The following is a 22175-nucleotide window of genomic DNA, read 5'->3' on the forward strand; positions in this document are numbered from 1 at the left end:
TACCTAGCCCTTCTCTCCTGAATCCCTTTAGAAACGCTACGCCATTAAGCGGCACCGCCGGGAATTCCGCACCTCGCACATATCTTAATATATATTCCGGTAACATTTTCGGTATATCCCCTGTATAACGCAGTATGACCCGTATAACGAAATATTACCAATGTCCCGGTCAAATTACTGCCTTCTATATGCATCGCCAACGCCTCTACTTCAACGACGATTACAACGAGTGTGCCTGCACAAAGAAGGAATTTGGGCGTCCCTGACGCCTGAGTGGTTGCATTGCAGTGAATATGACGTAGGGCAATGGCGCCACTGCTCTCCACAGAGGCCACTGAGCTGTGCTCTGCGCTAGCGCTAACGCCAATGCCAGGGATGCACTAGAAGGGTGTGCCTATGTCGGCGAGTGTTCAGTGATACTCCACTGCTTCATGAATGGCCCAGTTCATGCACTGCATGTCGTAGCAGAGCAGCGGGTGCGACTGCTGACGAACGATGACTCCTTCAAAAATATTTAGGGCAGAAAGGCTGGGAATGCCCATGAAGGCGACAGTGCCGGAGAGCTTTTAAACAAACCGAACAGTTGAACGGTGAGGTACACAATACGCGCACTCAACGATGGGCAGCTTCACCATGTGTAACTCTCACGTTTCGCCGTGGAGCGTGCCCTGAACCTCGATGGAATAACCTTGGTTGCGGTCACACAATCTCTCATACGAAATGTGCACAAAAAAAAATACTGCGACTTATTTCACTAAGTGTGCAGCGTCTACAATTTATTACAAATACAATGAAGTTACCTGTATAACGACAGATAATGGACGCCCCAAGCACTTCGTTATAGATGCGTTCGACTGTATTTGACAGGGGCTCCGTTCTGTTCAGCACCACGAAAATTTTAAAGGACACTTTTTTACATTTAGGGGTGGCACATACAGAGTATCACATACCTAATGACCCATCTTGGCGCCAAAAGGTTCATGAAGAGCGTTCCATACCACGTGATCCAAGTTGACGTGATTGAGATTCCCTGAACAGTGGCACATAGCCCGTATCGCGTACTCCTTGACTTTATTTCGTGCAATGGATAATTTCGAACCCGGTTCCCTGCAGCGCAGCAGCCCGATGCTTTTACGCGTTAAACAATGCACTACCCAATTACCAATGTTGGTGGAAAAACAGTCAGAGACCGTTTTACTCAAGAAAGGTCGAGCACGGATATAAGTCGCCCCCTGTATAGCGAACTCGCCGAGAAATTGAGAAACAAAAAAAATGCAATTCGAACGTACGTACGCGTAGCTGGACCTATATTCTATGAGAAAAACGAACACCTTTGAACATCACACGCCTTGACTTACCCCAAGCTCACTTACTAAATCTCGCTAGTTGATACCACAAGGTACATCTTCGACGGAACTGCCAGAGAAGTCGTCCTGATCAAATGCTTCGCAAGCGTCCTCGGTACGTCAAAGGACATCGACCTCGGTGTGGTAGAGTGTATTGGATATGCAGTAGTTGCAAAGCACGTCTGGATAATCTCCAGACTGCCATTACGGAGAATGCGACAAAGCAACTCCCATAGGTTTGAAATTTTGCTAGCTTTGTTGACTAATAGAAGCCTAGATTCTACAGCCACATATATAGGTCGATAGCTCACTCTTGAGCAACATTATCGAGAAAAAAATTGTCGACCTATATTAGAATGAATATGCTAGATAGCTAGAAACATAGACCTCACGCAAGTGCATGAGGTGTCCTAAGGATACTGATCACGTGAAAGGTAAATGTGGGGTTAAACATCTCCGAACTGCGCAGTGGGCCATAAGGGACGCAGTAGCGAAGAAATCTAGATTAATTATGACTACCTTCGATAATTGGCATGCACCGCACACGAACGTTTTCTACGATTAGCTTTCTTGACGAACTACATGCAGTTTTTGGTATCTCTATTTCTCCACGCGTAAGCTATTTCACGACAACATGTTTGGCGGATTAGAATCGTGGCCTAAATGCTGCAGTTCCAGGCTGGTGTCCTGACGCAACCGAGTTCCACACAAACTGTTGGACGAACTTCGGCCACCGTGTATGTGCCCCTGAGTGTGTGCGGCTCTTCAATGAGAAAAATAACATTGAAACTGTATTTGTTGGTCGACGCAATTCAATGCACATCATATATATTCAGGCAATTTTCTATGAATATATAACACATGCGCCATGCGCGAACTTCGAGGTGGCATCGCTAGGTGTCGCAGCGGATCCAGAGGGAAGCGCGAAAGAGGAACCCGTGTGCCCATACGGCTGCATACAGATGACGTGTTTCGGTTGTGGCAATAGCGTATGCTGCTACGTTGCCTTAGTGGTAATCGCATTGAAGTTTACATTCACCATGGCATGGATTCTATGGACAGCGTTTGCATTCCGCCACCGTCAGTGTTCGGTTAGTGCTGGAGAGATTGAATGCGCCACCTCGTGCTCAGCAGCGCGACAGCATAGCCGCTCAGCTACCGCAGTGGGTTACTCCAGAGCAAATATTACATTGTGTGCTACGACTTCAACAACGTGGACACATTGTCCCAGCGTACCGCGCCGTGAGTCAGGGTTGCCTAGCGGTTGTCCTGGGCGTCTGCACGCACCCTGTCCAAGCGCTTCGAATTCATCGCTCGCAAAACCACCATGATTCACGGCGCTTGGGGGTGGAGAAAACGAGAAGATGAAAGCAGGAGCCAACGTTCCCACAAGTAGACTTCTCTTTTTCAAGGCGCTGAAATAGGCAGGAGCTAATGCTTCAGCATTACCTCCTGCGTTAATCTTGTCGTTTTTTTTCATCCTCTTTATTTTCCATCACCCGCATACCGCGCGTTTAACCCGGATCCTGGGAGGAGTGGAGATGGGCGGGGGGGGGGGGGGGGGGGGGCTTTGGCATTCTTTAAGTGTCCATCAAGTGAACATGTCCATTTGGTCTAGGCTACGTGTCAGTCGGATACAGGCGCCTCCATCCAATCAGCACTTCTTAAGCAGACGAAAAAGACGTGTCCACTAAGTGTACACTTACAGAATAGCCCTCCTGGTTCCTGGTAGGCAGGAAATTCCAGAAAGGTTCGGACATACTTCCTCGTCAGCTGTGCCCTATTGTGCCTTGGTAGCTGGCTTCAGTCCATTGGCGGTCGGAGGCACCTCAGCCGCCCGTGATCTTGTTGACTGATGGCCACCGTCTCTCCTTTCCAGCAGCTTGTCTCTCCACCACACATTTTTTTTTTTTGCTAACGTTCCCCACACGTGGCCCCTACCGCATCACACCACATCTTACTAAGCACACATACAAAAAGTGAACGTGAAGGTAAACGGGCGGAGTTTAAAATCTAATATTCAATTTTCGTTAGGCATCTGTTCTGGAGAGCTTCAAATTTTTTATTATTCTTCTTCTTCAAGACCAAGTAGCCCGACTAACCCTTTGTTACTAGTGCCAAAATGACAACATCAATTTGACCATGGCACGCTCTCACGTGGTGGAATGGCGATAAAACAAGTCAGCTATTATTCTTTCTTTTGCTATCTTATTTCTTCCTCACCTTGTGTGGGCATTTGGTCGCTTCAACGCTTCGTTTGCTTAAATCATCACACTCACGTAACGCCTCGAACGCCCAATATGCATGCGTCAACACTGCTACTCTTAGACATTTACCGCAATGTGCTAACGTGCTACGGTCAAACGCTTTTAACAAAGTTCTCGGGACCTCTGACATCTTTTGGTGTACACATGGCTCCATTGTAGAAGCCGCGCACCATACCTCGCACAATCGAACAGGCTAAGTGCTTTCAGCGACAAAAACAAACTATTTGGCACTATTTCAACTGAGAAACAGTCGAATAAATCTCTGATTTTTGTACGCCCTTCATCTAATAGATTGTGCCACTACGCCCACTTGAGTACACCGAGTTTCACAGCATGCTCCGCGAGGAAACGCAGGTGCATAAAGCTAAGACCCTCTAATGCCACTACCGATTCCGTCGCCGTCAGGATTCTTGGCTCGTTTACAGGATCGCCATCCATGTTGCCTTCATTGACATTTGCGTTCTTGCCGGCCAAGCTGGCTTTTAAGATTTTGTCAGTCGTCACTTAATTATAACATGGCGTCGTCGTCACCTGCGAACTATTCGTCAGCAGTCGCACCCGCTGGTGTGTTACAATTAACAGAGTATGATTTGAGAGATTCATTGACTAGTGCTCCAGGACCTCTTCTGGTAGCCAAAAGTGGTCCGTCCAGTGTGCCGACAGTGCGGCCGTTACTGCTAGCGCAGAGCGTATCCCCGGAAGGCCGGGGCGGTGCCATTACACGGCTTTCGTTGTCAAGGAACAAATGGGTTACTAGGAACACCTAATTTATTTGGCTGGGCACGCAAATTTGTTGTAATAGTCTTGATTGTAGATGTGTTCACAATAAACTTGAACAATAGGAATTCAGCGGCATCATAGCCCCAACCCTTCGTTATACAGGTCACTTCACTGTAGAGACGTTTGAGTGTACATAGTACTTGCGGTTACACGGACGGTGAAGCACATTTCCAAATAAGTAAGCGAGCGAGGCGTTATTGTATATATATATATATATATATATATATATATATATATATATATATATATATATATATATATATATACATACATATATATTTATTCCGCGTACATGCAGGGAGAAGAGCAACAAAATACGGAAAGAGGACAATAATAAGAGACGTCAACACCAAGCTCGACAGTGCTAGTTCCATTTCACGAATTTATCTCATGAAGCGCACGTATGAAATCACAGTGACATATTGTAGCAGCGGTAACAACCGCAGTGCCACAACGCAAGCCACGAAACTCGCTGTTTATTGGGCCAACCTGTGGCCAGCAAGACAGCTAATACTCAGTACTCGTGGCGGTTTATTTATTTATTTATTTATTTATTTATTTATTTATTTATTTATTTATTGATTCATTTATTTCATAATACCCCTAAAGGCCCCCGAAGGGGTATTACATAGGGGGAACCAATACATGAAAAAATGTGTGCTTTGTGCGTTACGGAATCGACGAGTGTCCTCGGTGTGCACACTCGTCGATTGCCGAAGATCTGACTGGTGGGTCAAGCGATTCAGCTTTTATAGATTACTGATCAGACGCTCCTGCGTAATCGCTGGTGCCCGCCTGGCTTCCTGAAACACTACACAATTCGTGTCGCACATACTGTCTGATTACACGAGGTTCGGTGGTAGCAGACAACTGATAGAACCAGCGGTAAAACTTTGCCAACTCCCGACACAGAAAGGTGGCCCATGCACTGAGCGAGAACATTGTAAAAATACATTGGCTTGTGGCTAACGTTCACCGAAAATATAAAAAAATTATGCGCACGTTCATGGCCCCGTCTTAAAGCATCACCCCGACGCTGCGAACAGAACACGAAAGGAAAGAACAAAAGCACACACAGCAAAGAAAAACGAAATAAGAAACAAATAAAATCCGAAAGTGTCGTTAGCGCTGCTGGTATGGCTTGCAGTGCACAACATGCATCATGAGCAGAGTCGCTGCGATTGTGTAATGCCGTCTGCCACGACCGCATAGCCCAGAGATCCTATAGGTCAGAGGATCTTGTATAGCCTAAAATTGCATCCAAAAGATTTCCGATGAGTCCTCGTCGGCGAATAGAGCTTTAAATCCAAACTCGGTCGCCGGGCTGGTACTCCACATAGCGTCGTCGAAGATTGTAGTGCCGACTCTCGGTCCTCTGCTGGTTCTTGAGGCGCAGGCGGGCGAAATGTCAGACTTCTTCGGCATGCTGGAGATAGGCGGCGAAGTCGAGGTTGGCTTCGTCGGTGACGTGCGGCTGCACGGCGTCGTGCACCGTCGTCAAGTTCCTTCCCTACCCCAGCTTGAACGGCGTCACTTGCAATGTTTCTTGCTTTGCCGTGTTGGACGCAAACGTTACGTACGGAAGGACAACATTGCACCTCTTGTGCTTGACGTTAAAGTATTTCGCTAGCATGTTGGCAAGAGTTTTATTTACACGTTCCGTAACGCCACTCGTCTAGGGATGGTAGGTGGTTGTCCGGCGCTGCCTTCTCTGACTGTATTACAGGATGGTTTGGGTGAGATCTGCTGTAAAGGCCGTTCCTCAGTCGGTGATGAGGACTTCTGGGACCCTATGTCGCAGCACGATGTTCTCGACGAAAAATGTTTCCATTTCAGCTGCACAACCTTTCAGCATGGCTTTCGTTTCAGCGAAGCGGGTAAGCTAGTCCGTCACCACGACGATGCATTTATTCATGCATGTTGACGTCGGGAAAGGCACAAACATGTCCATTCTGATCCACTGGAACGCTTGACGAGGAGGCTTGATAGGCTGCAGCAATCGCGCTGGCCTTGTTGGTGGTCTCTTCGGTCCCTGGTAGTCTCGGCATGCCTTGACGTGATGAGGAACGTCGGTGATCGGGCCCGGACAGTAACACTTCTCTTGCATCGTCCCGAGAGTACGGGGACAATCCGGGGTTATCTACGGTAGCAGCATCTTGCAGGGCATGTGGAACCTCTGACCTGAGTGAGGAGGGCGAAACCAGAAGGCAGTTGTCGCAGACAAGTTAGAAGTTCTTTACGAGGACATCGTTTTGAGAGGAAGACGAAGATAATCCGTGCCTAAATAACCCAAGGACGACGTCTGTATTTACTTCCAAGCATTGAACGAGGTTTTTAGAGCCAGGTATCTTCGTTGCTGTTCAGTGTAGTCGTCTAGGCCTATTGTTCCCATGAAGGTGTCCTCGTTTTGATTGTCTCCTATGGTGGGTCAATAGGGGCACGATACAAGCAGTCGATGTCAGAGTATTTCTGCCCTTATGGTTGCGGTTATCTAGAACTCTTGCAATATCAGCCTCCACCGTGCAAGGCGCCCTGACGGGTTTAGATATCTAAAGTATACTAGCCATCACGCGCGGCAATGTAAGTGAGCAATAGTTGTTGGGCAGGCACAACGCGTAATACGGATCTATAGCAGCGATGGCGATTATGTTCAGCATTTAAATATTCTAAGGACAACACTACCTGAAACAAATTATCCGCAAAGCACCTTAAGTCAGTGCAAAAGTAGACACAGCCAAAGCGAGTTGGTGTAGTAACATTATTATAAAACAACACCAAGGAAGCGGACAGCCGAAAGAAAGAAGAGAACGGTTCAATGTGTTAACCTTTCAAACTCAGCTTCTCTAGCTTCGCTCATAGCTATATCAGTACGCAGAGCTCGTGTTGCTCCGTGGTACGGCGCACCGTTCTGTTGTTTCTTTCCGCTGTCTACGTCCTTGGGGCTGGTTTATTTCAAATATGAAATCCAGCTTTGCCTGCAATAGTTCAAATGTTATCTACATGTTGGGATTTTCACGGTCCCACGAACAATACTCCGGCGAAACAGCAGAGCCAACCAATGTTAGAATAAACACGCACCGCACAGATGTGGCAAAAAAATTACTAAAGTAGAGGCAGAGCACTCGAATCGCCAGATCACAATATTGAGGAAATTATACTTTAGATCCAACGGTCAAACAACTGTTCTTGCCTATCTAGAAAGTATAAAGAAGCATATACCATTTGCAAGTTTAATACAGTCCAAAAAACAATCATGTTAGCACACCAACTAGTTCAGCTGTCCCAACTTTTGCAATGAATTCCTACCTCAAAGGGCCATTTTCAATGCGTCAACCTTTCAAACCCAGCTTCTCTGGCTTCACTATAGGTCTATCGGTATGTAGAGCTCGTGCTTGTTCTCGGTACGGTGCACCGTACTGTTGTTTTTTTCTGCTGACTGCGTCGCTGCGCTGTTTCATTATTGTGTCACCCTAAGACATGGATTATAGTGACACGTGTAAATCAAAAAGGAGCTCATCGCTAGCTCCGAAAAAGTGCACATCGCAGTACAACCAAGCACTAGCAGGCATAATAAGCTATGCGAATGCACTCCCGAACATCAACAATATTCTACAGAAATACTATCCAATCTTACAAAGCAGTGAGCGCCCTATAAAAGTGCTCACAGATGTATTAAGAGTCACACCTCGACGCAATACAAACTTTAAAGACGCATCAGCACACGCAAAAGTAAACCTTCAGTGCACAGCGAGCAAAGAAGCCTTTACTCGTCCCATGTGTAAGATGTGCAAACAACTTCAAAATGACATAAAACTTAAAAACACTGCAAGCGATTCTATGCACGAAAGGAAATCCAGCTGGCTGCAATAATTGAAACATTATCTACATGTTGGAATTTTCACTGTGCCACGAACAATCCTCCGGAGGAACATGAGAGCAAATAAACGTGGGACTAAACAAGCACCGCGCGGACACACCAAAAAATCTCCTAAAGTAGTGGCAGAACAGTCTAATCTGTCAGGTCACAATTGAGAGGAAATTCAACTTTAGATCCTACAGTCAAACTACCACTGTTTCAGAGATAGAAAGTATAGAGAATCGTATATCATTCACAAGTTTATACACTACAATAAACAAATAAAGGTGATTGAATCCATTTGAATCCATCCAGGTAGTGCTTGAATCCATTTACTGTGTTTATACACTACAATAAACAAATAAAGGTTATTGCCAGGGAGTGCTTGAATCCATTTGCTGTACTAATCAGACAAATGCACACAATGTCCCCCAGTTACGTCCCTCCCCCTTATATCTACGGTCTGTCTACTACGTTCCCCACTCCCGCTTGTTTTTGACGTTAGCTACGACACACCACGCTCCGGCTTACTCTCCTCTTCTTCAACCACTGAGGATGGGGAGAGTGAGCTACATATACATGAAAACGCTGCTAAGAAACTGGCCTGCTTCCCTGACGTCCCCTTGTCCCCTTGACAGTCCCACTGTCAAAGCGTTGGCTTAAAGTGGCCTTGCTTGTTCGACTACTGTTCATCATTTGAAGTGTCCATGTTTTGTTTGCGTATATCCCTTCGTTGCATGCAATCATCCACAAACAACCTTTTCGTTACGCCATCTGGAATTACGTTGCCAAACAGTTATCGTACAGCAGAAATAAAGCAGGCTCAAGGACACTTTTCCGCAGGGCTCCAGAGGTTACACTCAGTGCATTTAATGAGTAGCCGATATTTGAACATACTTGTTTCTCTTAGTCAGGGATGCCATAGTTCGTTGAATTGTATTCACTGGTAACCCTAAAAGTTCCAGTTTTTACAGTAGTTTACCGTTTGGAAGTTTGTAGAATGTTTTAGTAAAGTCTAAAAATGGTACATTATTTGCCCAAAGGAGTCAAAAACACGCGAAAAATCATAGGCAAAAAACTCTAGTTGGGTAGTGCTTGACGTGCTTCTAAACCCACGTTGACATTATTACGCTAGGCTCCGTTCACATAATACTCGTGCAAAAATGGCATAATAACGTGTTTTAGGAGCTCTCCACAACTATTCGTAATGGAGACAGAGTGATAACTAGACATGAACAATTGATATCCGTCTTTATGCACCGACGAGAAACATATATATCGGCAGCCATAAGTTATGCATGTAGCTAATGATAAGTTCCATAGTTCAGTAGTAAGCCAGCATATCTGTCCCCGCAATGCCGCAAAACACATATGGAATGTGAGCTGATCATGGGAATCTTCTTTTATTATCTACATTTAATAGCACTCATATGGCGCAAATTTTACTAATCAAGATACCGCGATCAAAAGGCGAGGTTTCCCTTTGGGATCCATACTCAACCGCTTCAGTAAAATGAACTTCAAGTTGGTTTTTCAATGCCTCCGCGATTAAAACCCTATCTTTTACGACTTTCCCAATTTGTATTGCCGTACTGAGTATTTGCTCTGGCTAGCTTAGATACTGCCGAAATTTTCAAGTGCTATTCAAGGGTAAAGCCGCTAAGAGTTTGCGTAAAACAACCTATTTGTGGCACGATGTACTATAGCGAATTATTCTGAGTGAAATGCTAAAAGGCGAATTATTCTGAAAGCAGGAGTCCGGGGCGCCTTCATGTTTCCCACCAGCTACGCAATGTACGCAAATCATGCAAACGGAAATATTCAAACTGAGACCACTTTGGAGCTACATTAAATATGACGTTGTGCAAGTCATCTAGAAAGGAGTAATGGGGCCAGCGCTAACGTTCGCAAATGCCAGACTGTGCTTATAATCGACCATTTGTCGGGGCTGGAAGCGTACCAAAGATCCATAGGCTGATCGGCTTTGGGAGCACAATATAACACAAGTGAGGCAGGGCAATGTAACATGGGTAGGGTCTTTTTTGAAGTCCGAGAGGCGTAGAGAAAACTTATCTTTTTGAGGAAAGGCTCACGAACACGAATAAAAATAGGTGGGCGCCTAAAGTGCATAAGCATCTGTACCTCAAAAGCGTGGGCAGGGAATGGAGGATGCGGTCGACGAAGTTCGCAAAAACTACACGATGACTTAAAGTGTAAATAGACAACTTGTAGCCACAAAAAGAAACCGCGAGATAAGGAGGCATTAACTTGAATATAAGGAATGAAAAGAAAAAAAAGTGTACAGGTTTACAAAAACGAAAAAAAGAAGAAATCAGAAGGCCAAATCCGTGTGATAACACAAAATGTAGTGCCTTCTGTTTGTGGCCTGGACTGGCTGCCTGAAGAAAAAAACATATGGTAGTAAGTATTCGGAACGGGTTGAGGCGTATGTCTGCGGCAGCAAGCGTACGAAAACGACACAGCGCATGTGAATGGAGTGCTAAAATATTCGTCCACAAGGACCCGTAGTGACCGTCCCCCTTCCAGAAGCACTGGGATTCAAAGCTGACGGATACATAGACTGGTCAGCAGTGGATATAAGCAAAAGTCGTTTGAAGTATTGGTCATTAAAAAAGCAGACATACGACTGATGAAACCGTAATCATTACAGACATAGGTAACTGTACAATATCTAGTTACATGTTTTATTGAAAACAAAAAAAAACATCAAGGAGAGACAGGCACGACCGTAACTGCTATGCATGCCCATAATAACGATTAACTCAAGCAGGCTAGGAATATCTGGCACTACTCCGTTTCAAAAGGAATGCAATCAAACTGTCTGCAGCAACAAACATGCAACACTACATCTGAGATGTAGCGTACATGTTCATTCACTTGCTTTATGCGCATTCGTAATTCTACGGAGCCCAATCAGCCACTCGGTATGACATTCGTAGATTATGAACAGTTACTTGATTCAGTAGTGATACGACCAGTCATGGAGGCATTGTGGAATCAAGGAGTAAAGGAGGCATACGTGAATATCTTGGGCAATATGTACAAATATTCAATAGCTATCTCGCTTCTACACAAGAAAAGTAGAAAATTACCAACCGAGAAAGGGGCCAAGAATGGAGACAGTCTCCAATCCTATTTTCTGCATGTTTAAACGCATTCTGGGAAAGTTTAGGAATAGGATCAACGGCGAATATCTCAGCAACCTTCGGTTTGCAGACGAGATTGTCACGGTCAGCTAGACTGTCACTGAACTGCAACAAATTAATGTAGACCTTAACCGAGAAAGTGTAATAGTAGAGTCGAAGATTGTTACGCTGAACTCAAAGGTAATACACAATAGCTGGTAAGGGAACAAGAATTCATGATCGGCTATCAGCCTCCAGAGTATGTGCGGAGGTACCTTTATCGAGGCCTATTACAAGGACCCTGATAATAAGACGTAACTTTACAGCAGAATAAATATGAGTGGAAGTACATACGAGAGGCATTACCAAATAATGACTGGGTGCTTACTACTGAAGAGTGCGCAATGATTGCATTCTACCGGGGCTAACATATGGGACGAAAACTTGGAGGTTAACGAAGAAGCTGGAGAACAAGTCAAGGACCACAGAAAGAGCGATGGAACGAAGATTCGATAGCTACCTTGCTTTTACACAAGGGAAGTACAATATCAGCTACCAAGAAAGGGCTCAGGAAAGGAAGCACAGTCTCTGCAATTCAATTCACTGCATGTTTAGAAGTATTCAAACTACTAGAAGAAGTGGTTTTGATCAAATAGCGAACGGGGATAGCCAATATTTTATTTGACCTTAACAAAGTGCAGTAAAAAAAGAGAGAGATGATGATGATGATAATATTGATGAAAAAGTTACACCCGCAATTTTAGTGTGTACGAATGTGAAGTTGGAGTGCCAGCTCTTTCGGCCTGCGGGAGTTCTGCGTGAAATTTATTCAGAACATCCAGAACGTCGTGCTGGGGTGAAAAGCTGTTTTATGGTGTGTGAAAACCACATTGGCTTCTGCTTTCTTATAACTTTATTGCTTCCTTACAAAATGCGAGAACATAAACCTTAACCGCGAGTTCAAACGTGCTAAATGAAATGCAGGCCGACGGTTCTGTCTCGGTGACAAGGAGACAATTGTTTGTGCTGATGCAACGCTACGCCGTGGGATTCCAGAAGCACGGGGTTCAGCCCGGGGACCGAGTCTGTGTCCACATCAACAGCAGCGTCCAGAACGTTGCTGCTATGTGGGGCTGCGTTTTCGCAGGAGCGAGCATCGTACCCGCCAAAACATCGCTCACAGAATGTAAGCAAGCCAAAGGTGGCCTACATTTATTGAGTTACCAAAGTTTACCTCGTTATTTCCAGCCGAACGGGCGCAGGACCATTGTCAGCAGGCCAATCGCCTTCTTTTGTTCTGACCCTTCTGCAATTTCATATTTTTTCGCAAGATGAATGATTATTTCAGGCCATGTTCCAGTTTGATTGTCATGCCCAATCGCTCATTAGAGTAAGTGGTTGTTCATTTCAGCTAGACTAGGAAGATATAAAAATCCTTGTAGCACAAAGTAAAGCATACTTTACGATAACTAAAGACTGTTTGCACTACTTGTGCAATGCATTTTCAATATAAACTTTCCGAACGTTGCGGTTTGGGAACTACTTGAACGTAATTGTCTATAATTACGAAATGAATTGCGAGAAATGGCAATCTCACCCTAAGTAGCTATATATGACAGGAAATATAACCTAAAAAAACTCATTAAAAATCTGATGTCCTACACGTATTGTTACCTTTGTTTTTGCAACCGTAATGATACAGTAAATATTAATTAGTTAAGCAAAGAAAGTAAGTAGGTATCACAGGTATCTTTTGATACCTATGAGACTTATGATCACAAGAACACATAGGTATCAAGTAAACATGTATAATAATATAGGTACGCTAGCGTAAATAATCAAGCCGCCTGAACAGTTGTGAAAACACCAATTTACCCACAGTGAAATATTCGGCCCCACAAATTACACCTAAAGAATATCAGAATGACGCTTTCGCCCTGGACAGTGCCCGCTTTGGACCAGCTAGGGGCTTTACAATGTGCTATAGGAATAAAGTGATGTCTCGTGATCTCGTTCCTAGTTCGTGTCATTTTTTTGTATGCACGGACCTTAGTGTGTCACCGCTTCTGAGTTCACCCTCAAAGCGAAAGGTCAGCATGAGAGGAGAGGGTACTTCATTAGACATTTCTCTATAGTTGTGGGCGCCTGCAGCCACTGTGGTCCTTCTTAACAATGAAACGAATAAGGCTGAAGTGCGTATTATTTGGTATGGTACTACTTGGACTAAAGCTTAGGATATTTACTGTCATACAAGATCGCGCACTTCAGGGTGCTGAAGTATAGAGTCGCTACCCTCTCCTTCATGTATCATAAAATAGAAGCCCCTTACAGTTTTGTCAACATGCTTTGTAGGATTTAATTCGTCTGTGGATAATATCTTCTACATCACTCCATCAGCCCATGCAAACATTTGTGCTTAAAGAGAGGCTCTTTGACAATCCGTGTCGCGATTAGCAAAGGCACCACAGCAACGCCATTAATTCTTGCCTAGACGCAACATGGAACATCAGTAAAACCATACTAGCCAAGAAACCTGTCGTAAACTCGAAAATATGGCAACCATCTATGGTAGCTTAGTGCCCTTTTAGTGTCATGCAAGCTGGCACGCCTGCACTCGCTAATATTGTGCACTGATACAAAGTCCAAACGCCAAGAGAATCATAGTATAGCGGAAGTCCAAAAACAAGAAAGGGGTTGACAGATGGAATAGCACACTGTGGTATAAAGTTCGTAAACAGGGATAAGGTGCCTCAGAAAGGCTGGCCAACGTTTCGATCGGAGGACCTATCTTCGTCAAAGGCGGCCTCGTCATTCTCGGCGTGTTAGTTTTAAAGGGTTAGTGCAGTGACGTCACGTGCGGGTGTTGTCGCTGGAGGCTGGTTTTAAAGAGAGGGACTACCAGAGGAAACAAGCGCTGTCGTCCGACGTCTGTGAGCTTCGTTCCCAAGACGAGGGGACAAGAGCGTGAAAGTGGGCACGCGGGGAGAAGAGAAAAGAAACAAAAGCAAAAAAAGGGAAAAAGAAAAAAAAGGGGGGTAATCCAGGGCGGCACCAAGACCGAAAAAAAGGGGGAGAGAAAAAGAACAAGAAAGAGAAAAACAAAAATTTAAGAAAGACGGGGGCTAGGGAGCGTGTTGGGGATGCGAGAGGTTAGGAAGCATTCAGGGGGAGTCGTTGGCGGCATGTTTTTGTGGCATTATAAGGGCCGGTCAGGCGGTCACGGCACCAGTTACACAAAAGACAAAAAAAACAACAACAACAAAAAAAACACGCACACACACAGAAAAAAAAACATGAATTGAAAGAGTGACTTGAGTAGCATAGCAGCAATACGTCGAGTAATATTGAAATAGTTAAGATGGCGACGAGGAGTCTGCGGTGCAATGTGTGGGGTGACTGAAAGGCAGCGGCATGGTCTTTCAAGGGGCATTGCCCCAGTCGCTCAACGTAGGTGTCGTTACGGCGGCATCCAGAAATGGCGATACTCTGGGTTGAGGTGCCGAAAAGGGCATATTGACTTCGGAATGTGTTGATGAGGGGGTTTCAAAAAATAGATTTAAAGAAAAAGAAAGGAAGGGAAAAGAGAAGCGGAGGGGGACCGAAGCCGGTATAACAAACAGGAGGGTAACGCGCGTAGAAGCGGGTGGGGGCAAGTGTACATGGCAGAAGCGGGTCGTACAGTTGGTACAGACGTAAAAACCCGAAAGAGTACATTAAATTGAGTAGTAGGCAGGAAAAAATTGTTCGAAATGGAAGAGTAGGTGAGGTTAAGAATTAAGGTTAGCTAGTGGCCTAATATGTTTGGTGTCTTGGTTGATTATGTGAGAATTTCAGATTTAAGTTACCGCTTTTAAAGATTCTAAGGATCCTAACAATTTGAAAATAGTTAACGGTAACTGATGGGACATGTTTATATACGGAATGGCGGCAAGACTAGATTAGCAATACTACAGTCTAGCAATACGTCTGTTTCACTTCTGAGTGCCTAGATGCTTGCCGTGATTTACCTATAAAGTGCGCGTATAGGCGTTATGTTTATATAGTTTGAGCAGCGGCTGCTGAATAAGTTAGTTTACAATGGCACACTTCCGTGTGTTTGTTTCGTGTGAAAGTGCTTTTGTTATAAGTTCCTTACACCTGAGCCCTCTTGTTTAACAGAGAGATATTTGGCTTAGAAATCGGTGCCGAGAAATAAGGCTGTGACGGAGAGCAGAAAATTATGTCGCACCGACTTTACACTTAAAAAGAACGACACCAACAGCGCGTGTGGTTTAAGCAATACCGGACGTTTTTTCGTTCCGCGTAAATTCGATGATTCACTGAAATTGTTTCTTTCCGATTTATTTCTTATAAATGATCAGATATAACTAACGCAGGTCTCCGTTCCAATACACACACAGCAGTTACTATCATCAACGTGTCACCTTTGTCGAGAGAACTGGCGGCACTGTCGACTTCTTCACCAGGATACAAAGTCAAGCAGATGTTAATGCCACTACAAACGTTTTCACTTTACGACGAGCTAAACACCAGTTGCTCATAACTTGTGCTAAGTTACGAAGATTGTAATAATGAAGTTTTGCCAAGCAACAAAAACAGCGAAAAGTGGGCAATTAGATTTCCACTTCGTTAAAGCGAAGCTTCCTTTGCCTCTTTCCTGGAATTCGGTGTTGGTCGTAGTTCCCTCGCCGGATAAAGATGTCTATGTGATACACATAGACAGCTTCGCTCGCAGTCTATGCCCGAACTGGAAACACGAGCAGTGGGTACGTGTGCATTTTTGGCCGATCCACCATAAAGGGTCTGCCGCTGTGACACGAGAGGTTTGAAATCTTCGAAGTCTCAATGCAATTAGCATGCATACTGCAGTTCACGCACCTTTCGGCGCCTGATTATCTATCTATCTATCTATCTATCTATCTATCTATCTATCTATCTATCTATCTATCTATCTATCTATCTATCTATCTATCTATCTATCTATCTATCTATCTAATTATCTATCTACCTAGCTATCAAATAATTTCCTTTCCCTTTATCCTCTGGTAGCTTCAACAGCAGTTAAGCAGGGCAGGTGTTTAAGGTGCGAAGTCGGCGCCCCTCGATGATTCGAGTGCACGGTGGCAGCGCAACGGAAGAGCCGTTGTCCATTAAAGAGTCGCTTTATTCTAACGCCGACGCGTCTGTCCGAGTCGAAGCCCGAAACTCCGCTCTCCCCCACACAACCAAAACATGACTTTTTTAGAGAGAGAGACAGAGAGAGAGACAACTTTATTTGACCAAAGGGTTCGTCCACGTAGGTCCCATAGCCCCCACACGATCCCACTGCACTACACGTTTCTGATTTCATGGAGTACCATGACGTGGGCGGCCCGGTCAGTGGCGATCTTCTGCCTGGCCGCGTCCGTGGAGCGGAGCAGGGTCTCCCATTCCTCCCAAGTAATCCTAGGGGTCTACCATTCCCGTCGGGCATTCAAGGAGAATGTGGGTAAGCGTAGTAGCATGGGGGTGAGTGCATTGAGCACACGAGGGGGTGTATGCTCTCGGGCGGATGCGGGAAAGGAAACAGGGGGAGGGAAGGGTGCGGGTCTCGAGCCAGCGCCATCATATTTCGTGATAATTGCCAAGGAACTGGTTTGATTGTTGTATTCATGTAGGAGGTTGTGGTGAGGTACTGCACCAGGGTGGCCAATCCTACTATGGTGAGGGAGTGCGTAACCGGTTCTGGTCACCGGGACCAGGCCCGGCAACGCACTCCTTCACCAGAGCCACCGTAGTCCTCCATAAACACAGCAACAAAATCCCAATAAAGAAAGGAGTCAGGCAGGGAGATACGAACTCTCCAATGCTATTCACAGTGTGTTTACGAGAGGTATTCAGAGACCTGGATTGGGAAGAATTGGGGATAAGAGTTAATGGAGAATACCTTAGTAACTTGCGATTCGCTCATGATATTGCCTTGCTTAGTAGCTCAGGGGACCAATTGCAATGCATGCTCCCTGATCTGGAGAGGCAAAGCAGAAGGGTGGGTCTAAAAATTAATCTGCAGAAAACTAAAGTAATGTTTAACAGTCTCGGTAGAGAACAGCAGTTTACGATAGGTAGCGAGGCACTGGAAGTGGTAAGGGAATACATGTACTTAGGGCAGGTAGTGACCGCGGATCCGGATGATGAGACTGAAATAATCATATGAATAACAATGAGCTGAGGTGCGTTTAGGGTGCGTTTAGGGTGCGTTTGGGATGCGCTGGAGTGCGTTCAGATCATGAACAACAGGTTGCCATTATCCCTCAAGAGAAAAGTCTATAATAGCTGTGTCTTACTAGTACTCACGTATGGGGCAGAAACCTGGAGGCTTACGAAGAAGGTTCTACTTAAATTGAGTTTTGGGAAGAAGAATGATGGTTGTAACATTAAGGGATAAGAAAAGAGCAAATTGGTTGAGGGAACAAACGCGAGGTAATGACATCTTAGTTGAAATCAAGAAAATGAAATGGGGGGGGGGGGGGACATGGGCAGGACATGTAACGAGGAGGGAAGATAACCGATGGTCATTAAAGGTTACGGACTCGATTCCAGGGAAGGGAAGCGTAGCAGGCGGCGGCAGAAAGTTAGGTGGGCGGATGAGATTAAGAAGTTTGCAGGGACGGCATGACCACAATTAGTACATGACCGGAGTAGTTGGAGAAGTATAGGAAAGGCCTTTGCTCTGCAGTGGGCGTAACTAGGATGATGACGATGATGATGATGAAGGGATCGGTTTGTTGGCTTCGTTGCCGGGGTTCCCAGAGTGCGCAGGCACCCAAATCAGTTCCACATTGCGGTGCGGGTTTGCGGAGGGCGAGCTGAGAATGCGGAAAGCGGTCTCGTGGATTCGTCCTCGTGCAAAATTTAGGAGTGCGGTTTTTGAGTCGCTAAGGACGTACCGAGCATCAGTGTGTGTGAAGGCAGGCGCGATCGCCGCTTCTTCGGAGGATTCCGGGGTGGATGCATCAGGAAGGTGGAGAGTTGCGATGAGATGGAGTGTATTGTCAACGACTACAGCTGCCATGTTTTCGCCCGTGCATGTTGCGTCCACCCATACAGCGTCAGCTTCGTAACCGTAGTATTTGTGGAGAGCTTTTTTACGGGCTTTGCGGTGGGCCGAATGATAGGTGGCGCGGCTGTTCCGAGGGAGAGGTTTTAATATGCACTGAGTGTGTATGGGGTGGGGAACTGGTAGGAGTGTGGGGTCGGCTGCTGATATGGGAATTTTAAGAGCGTCTAGTATGTAACGTCCTGTGAAAGATTGGGCTAAGCGAGTGTATTATGCTTGTCTGTTGGCCTCCATGAGTTCGTGTGTGGTGTTGTGGAGCCTAGGCTGGAGAAGTTTGGTGGTTTGCGTGTTAGGGGGGAGGTGTAGGGCCACCTTGCAGGCATTACGAAGCATAGCATATAGGGTGGCGATTTCTTCTTCTCGAAGTCGACGATATGGGACTGTGTAGAGGAAGCGGCTGAGTAGGAAGGCATGAACGAGACAACACAAATCACGCTCCTTCATGCCATACGGTTTGCTGGAAATTGATTTGAGAATGCCTGCCAAACGCACCCCAGCCCATTCTTATTCTTCTGATTATTTCAGTCTCATCATCCGGATCCGCGGTCACTTCCTGCCCTAAGTAGATGTATTCTCTTACCACTTCCAGTGCCTCGCTACCTATCGTAAACTGCTGTTCTCTACCGAGACTGTTAAACATTACTTTAGTTTTCTGCAGATTAATTTTTAGACCCACTCTTCTGCTTTGCCTCTCCAGATCAGGGAGCGTGCATTGCAATTAGTCCCCTGAGCTACTAAGCAAGGCAATATCATCAGCGAATCGCAAGTTACTAAGGTCTTCTCCATTAACTTTTATCCCCAATTCTTCCCAATCCAGGTTTCTGAATACCTCTTGTAAACACGCTGTGAATAGCATTGGAGAGATTGTATCTCCCTGCCTGACGCCTTTCTTTATTGGGATTTTGTTGCTTTCTTTATGGAGGACTACGGTGGCTGTGGAGCCGCTATAGATATCTTTCAGTATTTCTACATACGGCTCGTCTACAACCTGATCCGGAATGCCTCCATGACTGCTGAGGTTTTGACTGAATGAAACGCTTTCTCGTAATCAATGAAAGCTATATACAAGGGTTGGTTATATTTCGCACATTTCTCTATCACCTGATTGATACTGTGAGTATGGTCTATTGTTGAGTAGCCTTTACCGAATCCTCCCTGTTCCTTTGGTTGACAGAAGTCTAAGGTGTTCCTGATTCTATTTGCGATCACCTTAGTAAATAGTTTGTAGGCAACGGACAGTAAGCTGATCAGTCTAAAATTTTTCAAGCCTTCAGCGTCCCCTTTCTTATGGATTAGGATTATGTTAGCGTTCTTCCAAGATAGCGGTACGCTCGAAGTCATGAGGCATAGCGTATACAGGGTGGCCAGTTTTTTCTAGAACAATCTGCCCACCATCCTTCAACAAATCTGCTGTTACCTGATGCTCCCCAGCTGTCTTCCCCCTTTGCATAGCTCCCAAGGCTTTCTTTGCTTCTTCCGGCGTTACTTGTGGGATTTCAAATTCCTCTAGGCTATGCTCCCTTCCATTATCGTCGTGGGTGCCACTGGTACTGTGGTACTGCATAAATCTCTATACCACTCCTCAGCCACTTGAACTATCTCATCCATATAAGTAATAATATTGCCGGCTTTGTCTCTTAACGCATACATGTGATTCCTGCCTATTCCTAGTTTCTTCTTCACTGCTTTTAGGCTTCCTCCGTTCCTGAGAGCATGGTCAATTCTATCCATATTATACTTCCTTATGTGTTTTATGTGTTCCTGATGTGGTTGAGTGTACTGCGTGGTAACTGGGAAGTTTGGCTTGATGTTGTGTGTCATGTAACAAAAGGAGCTTAGGTACGGCAGGAAGGGTAGGTATTAAGAGTTGCACTGGTGCGCACTTTCCGAAACCCGTGGCAGTTTCATTGAATTAGTGATAGGTGGGTAGAATTATCCCCGCCCGCCAGATTGCACCATGAGTGGGGCGAGGATAGGTTCTCTTGGTGGTAGTGTAAGTGGGATAAGAGGAGTAGGTGGGTGTAGGATAGAGGTAGGGGACCCCTCATGTGAAGAGCTGGTATTTGTCTCTAGCCTCTCAAGGCGCGTCTCAAATTGTGGAAAGTACGTCCGAGAGTTGGGCTTAAGCGTGTAAAAATAATAATAATATAATATTTGGGGTTTTACGTGCCAAAACCACTTTCTGATTATGAGGCACGCCGTAGTGGAGGACTCCGGAAATTTTTGACCACCTGGGGTTCTTTAACGTGCACCTAAATCTAAGTACACGGGTGTTTTCGCATTTCGCCCCCATCGAAATGCGGCCGCCGTGGCCGGGGATTCGATCCCGCGACCTCGTGCTCAGCAGCCCAACACCATAGCCACTGAGCAACCACGGCGGGTTTAAGCGTGTAAAAAGTGTGTCTATCTGTTGCTCAAGGCGAGAAGATAGCTGCTCGGCGAGTGTTGTGAATTTGGGCTCGACGTGCGCCTCCAGAACTACTAATTCAGCGTCAAATTCGGATTCTAAGTAGAATTTGGATTCCAAGGTGGGGAGGAGGGGGGAACAGGGTTGTGTGTTGTGAGGCGGCTTACCTCCACACGCAGAGCCCGAACCTACTGGTCACGGGGTTCCAGGGTAAGCGGGGTGTTGTTTGCCAGTTTTGTGGCCACGAGGTTCCAGGGTTCCAGGGTTGCTTGCCAGTTTTGTGGTCACGTTGGGTGTATTCCGCTTGTCGGCCCGTGTAGGTCGGTCCGAGCTCATAGAGCGCCCTGTTTGTTGGCCGACAGATGCTTCCGAGCGTTCAGATCCTGCACTGCGCGGTAAGTGGTGGTCTACTCGTTGCCGGCATCGTAGTTCCCGTTCGGAGGTGGGCTTGGTTGTCCTATGGAGGTGGCGGTGCTTGCATTTTCGGGTCCCGGACAAATGAGGGCCTTGGAAAATGATGCAGAGTGGAATTCATGTTGTGCTTGGCTCCTTCGGGTGTAGCTCGCCGCATCTGGGGCACTTGTGTGTCCTAGGCTGTATACAGACATCCTTGTGGTGAACTGTGGTGCGGCGGTTACTGCAGGTCTCGACTCTTGGTATATAGGGCGTGCACAGATGCAGTCCTCCGCCATAAACAATTTTTCGGAGGACGATGGCTTGGCCGAAGGTGATGAGTATCGAACGTGTGAGTCCCAGCCATCGAGCTTCTAGTACAGTAGCGTGGGTGTTGCGGGCCAAGTCTGCTAGAAGTTCTTGTGGCGATTCTTTCCAGTAAGCATTCGTAATAACTCCCCTAACTGAGCCATCAGGGGGTGCATTATATGCCGCCATGGCATACTCAAGTTCGTCGTAGATGATGGGATGGAGTTTTACGAGCTTGAAAGCGTCACCGTGATTCGCCACAGACACTATGCAAGTGTTATGGACGCGGCGAACCCGATGTGTCAGCGTAGATAGGTCGGTCAGTGCAGCGGCCTGCATGAGAGCGGGGAGGAGGTAGCGTGGCTGGAGCGTCGTCAGGTCAAGGCCTCCCTGGGAGCGGAAGACGACTTTATATTCGTCTGGGGGAAGAACCGGCAGTTGCTTGATCTTTTGTGCAGCTGTACGGAGCGCGCGTAGATGCTTCGAGGAGCTGTGTAGTGCGGGAGTTGTGGCGGTCTCCCGCGACTGACTCTGCGTCTCCCGGCCAGCAGGATCGGCGTTTGTACCTTGGCTCG

At 46.0% G+C, this 22175-nt stretch overlaps 1 protein-coding gene across 1 annotated transcript in view; it reads left to right on the plus strand.

Annotated features, from left to right (window-relative positions):
* The window catches only part of LOC142580019 (uncharacterized), a 121259-nt gene that overhangs the window by 15025 nt on the left and 84059 nt on the right, over positions 1-22175 (plus strand). The window contains exon 3 of the mRNA XM_075690745.1: positions 12380-12581. Coding sequence (XP_075546860.1) covers positions 12425-12581 — 157 coding nt within the window. The 5' untranslated portion in view covers positions 12380-12424. The remainder of the gene's footprint in view (positions 1-12379; positions 12582-22175) is intronic.

The sequence above is a fragment of the Dermacentor variabilis genome, chromosome 4 (assembly GCF_050947875.1).
Source record: "Dermacentor variabilis isolate Ectoservices chromosome 4, ASM5094787v1, whole genome shotgun sequence".
Classification (NCBI taxonomy): Eukaryota; Metazoa; Arthropoda; class Arachnida; order Ixodida; family Ixodidae; genus Dermacentor; species Dermacentor variabilis.